This window comes from Nicotiana tabacum, chromosome 17 (assembly GCF_000715075.1).
Source record: "Nicotiana tabacum cultivar K326 chromosome 17, ASM71507v2, whole genome shotgun sequence".
Taxonomy (NCBI): domain Eukaryota; kingdom Viridiplantae; phylum Streptophyta; class Magnoliopsida; order Solanales; family Solanaceae; genus Nicotiana; species Nicotiana tabacum.
In genome coordinates, this window is record NC_134096.1 from 79137537 (window position 1) to 79140663 (window position 3127).

Here is a 3127-nt window from a genome sequence, read left to right on the forward strand (position 1 = left end):
AAAAGAAAAAAAAGACGGTCAAATCATGATGTAGTTCAACTCGCGGTTACTGATATTACTTGTACAATTTTCACCATAAATAGTGTGAATAAACAGATACCTGATGAAAAATGCAACAAATTACGCCAAGGAAAATGAAGAAGTGCGTGCAATGTGAAGCTACGTCATCATATATTTATGTGCACCGGAATAATTGTGCATCTAAGACAAATCACGATTTAATTACCAGCTTAAGTTTTTCAGACAGATCCTCTCTAGGTTTAATCCATAGGATCCTTTTAACTTATAAAATAATGGGATAAGAGTAAGCTCTAAGATTAGTTCCTTAGAAAATAAAATGGTTCACCCAAAAAGGAACATCTTATGCGTTGTTTAGTACTTAGACAAACGGAAATTGATAGGGAAAAAATGGTATGATTAAAGTAACTCAAACATCGGTCTTCTCATGAAAAGCTTTATGAAGTAGTGAATGGACGCATTATATTTACGCCAATTAACTAGGTCCATCATGAAGAGGAAATTAAAGAGCGATATATGGAATAATCAAGATTAGTAGGAGTAGTAAAAATAAAACGTCGAAAATACTAAGTCAATGAAATTAAAGAGGAACCCAAGCAGTAGCAAACACGACATTATGTCCTTTCCATGTAAGCACAACATCTTCCTCATCCCTCTTTAGCCCCCACCCAGCTGCATGCTCATCTAGCATGTTCTTCACTTCCGAAACTGAATCTTCACTAAAACCACTGCTCCTGAAATTAGCATTTCTCATCCGTTGCACCCACTGGTTTTTCGGCTCGAGCCTCTCGAGTCGTTGAAGACCCTCGTGAGCTATAACATTTTCTATCTTCCAACAAATGTCAGCTTCGTACCACTGCCTTTGCTTGCTACCTCTCGGAAGAAATGTATCCACAGTATCATAAGGTATCCATAGATAATTAAAAGCCGACCTTAATCTGCACACAAGATTATTAGACGTAAAGTCCGCATCTTCATCTACTAACACTACAATCGTCGGGTCTAAATTCCGAATAGCCTTAAGAAACATCGAACGAAACGAGGAGATTGAAGAATTACTACTCTGGTCCAAAGGAAATCGAGGGGACAATACTGTTGTTTCCTCTGGTATGTAATGAAGCATCATGTGACAATTTATTACTAGTGCCTCGCCATTCTCTGGACGTATTAGATTTTGGACACGTAGCTGTTCAATTACATTCGAAAACCCGTCCGATGAACTTGAAGGAATCACTCTAAATTCCATCATCACGTTTCTTGACCTTGCGAAATTTACCAACTTAGCACCTAATTCCTCATAAGAAAGATCAAGCATAGGTGGTAAATCTTCTGTTGCACCAGCTACTGTAAGTTTGACTAACGGAGGTCCTTCTAGTCGAGTAGAAATAGCATCAATAAGTGTGGGAATTTGCATGCAATGAGTCAAGCTAAAATCAACAATATGAACAATAGAGTAACCTTCTACAGCTTCTAATATAGCTCCATTAGCAGCCGTGAACCCGAAACGATGCCACGGGGTTAAGTCAACGAAACCGGCTAGCTCTATGATAGAGAATTTATGTGTTTCCATTGAATGATTCAGATTGGCAGTGAGTAATTTGCAAGTCCCAATTTTAGCAGCGCGAACGATGAGGGCTCGGAGGAAACCACAAGTGAGGCGTTGGTTAGAGTCACCATCAGGAGGGGCAATGTTATTAAGGACCCACAAAATTTGTTGAGCTAAAGTTGGGTCATTGCTTTCGATTGCGTTAGCGCAATGGACTAACAATTGTTCCATGCAATTAGCGTCGCCTATAGTTCCCAAGTTTTTTGATGTGGGAAAACCAGGCCAGGGTCTCGCGCGTTGGATTTGATTGTCATTCTTGTTCAACATCAGACTTGAAAATATTGGTGAAACTTGTTGGTGAAGTGATGGTGGTAAACTCTCAGTAAATTGCATCATGAGAGGAAGAAATTAGAAGATAGTATAGGGAGATAGAAGGTAGTGAATTAATTAAACTGGTGATATGGGCCTATTAGTTTTGGTATTTTTTTAGACATAAGGAGAGAAGACAGAAAGAGAGAAAAAGACTAGACTAGTAGTAGTACCTGACCATTATTGGGAAGCGATCCATTAGTGGGTTGCGCTGCTGCCTATAGTGCAGATACCTTTTGCAATATTCTGCAAATGAATCAACGATAATTGACTCTTCAACTTTTTTTTTTCCAAGAGTAAAAACGACTGGTGAGAAAATCTCTTATCTCACACCCCAATGAATTAATACTGCTTTAGGTTAAAGTCAATATTGGGCAAAAGAGACACTAATAAGGACTTCTCATAAGGAGAAACTTTACAAAAGGCTACAAAAGGGATTAATGTTACTGCATCTTCTTTATCAGAGACAGAGAAGAGAGGAGAGGAAAAGAGAGTATGTGGAAGAAAAAGAAATGGGTAATATAAGAGGACTAAGAAATTAAAGGTGGCTGAGGCTGGGATTTCTGTTGGATTTTGGTGGCATGTGAAGTAGCCGGCCAAGGTGTTGTCAATATGTGGGAGTTGGGAATTTGTCACGTAATGGACTGAGGGAAAAGATTGAAGTCAGTTAGTTTTGGCTCACTCACGGGTTTTTCAACCTCAGTACATCATCATGCACAAATCATTTTAGTCACTTCATATTCCATATATGCAGTGTAGAATTATTTGCATATATTCTGAGAATAAAAACTTTTGCAGTTATTGGTCTTTATTTTTGGTGGGGTAGCCTAGATATATACATATAAATATATTGATGGAAAAGTGTCACTCTGTGTGTGAGCGGTCCACAAATTAAAGTTGCATGTTATTGCAATTACAATTTGTCTGAGGGACCCTGAACTGACCGTGGTAGCCAAAAAAACTATATCATGCATCGATAGGATGTATGACAAGTCCTTATCTAGTTGAGCCGATTGATCTTTCTAACAAATTTAATATCCAGAACATTTACAGTGAGATAGAGCAAAATTAATCATTAAGATGTCATGTTCTTGTGGAGAACCTAGAACATTTCATTCTGCTAATGCAGTACGCTTGTTATATATGATACGAGCGATCTCCAGCCTTAATGTTCCAAATTAGTACTCCCTCTAG

General features: G+C 38.3%; 1 protein-coding gene across 1 annotated transcript; it reads right to left on the reverse strand.

Moving 5' to 3' along the window:
- Window positions 1–520: 520 nt before the first annotated feature.
- LOC107759552 (scarecrow-like protein 32) lies at window positions 521–2655 on the reverse strand. Its single transcript, XM_016577516.2, has one exon. It carries the CDS (start codon window positions 1958–1960, stop codon window positions 599–601), a length of 1362 nt encoding a protein of 453 aa, XP_016433002.1. The 5' UTR covers window positions 1961–2655; the 3' UTR covers window positions 521–598.
- Window positions 2656–3127: the final 472 nt, after the last annotated feature.

What these genes read in the sequence shown, in the direction of transcription:
- LOC107759552 (XM_016577516.2), bottom strand. Translation starts at nt 1,960, where the DNA reads ATGATGCAATTTACTGAGAGTTTACCACCATCACTTCACCAACAAGTT.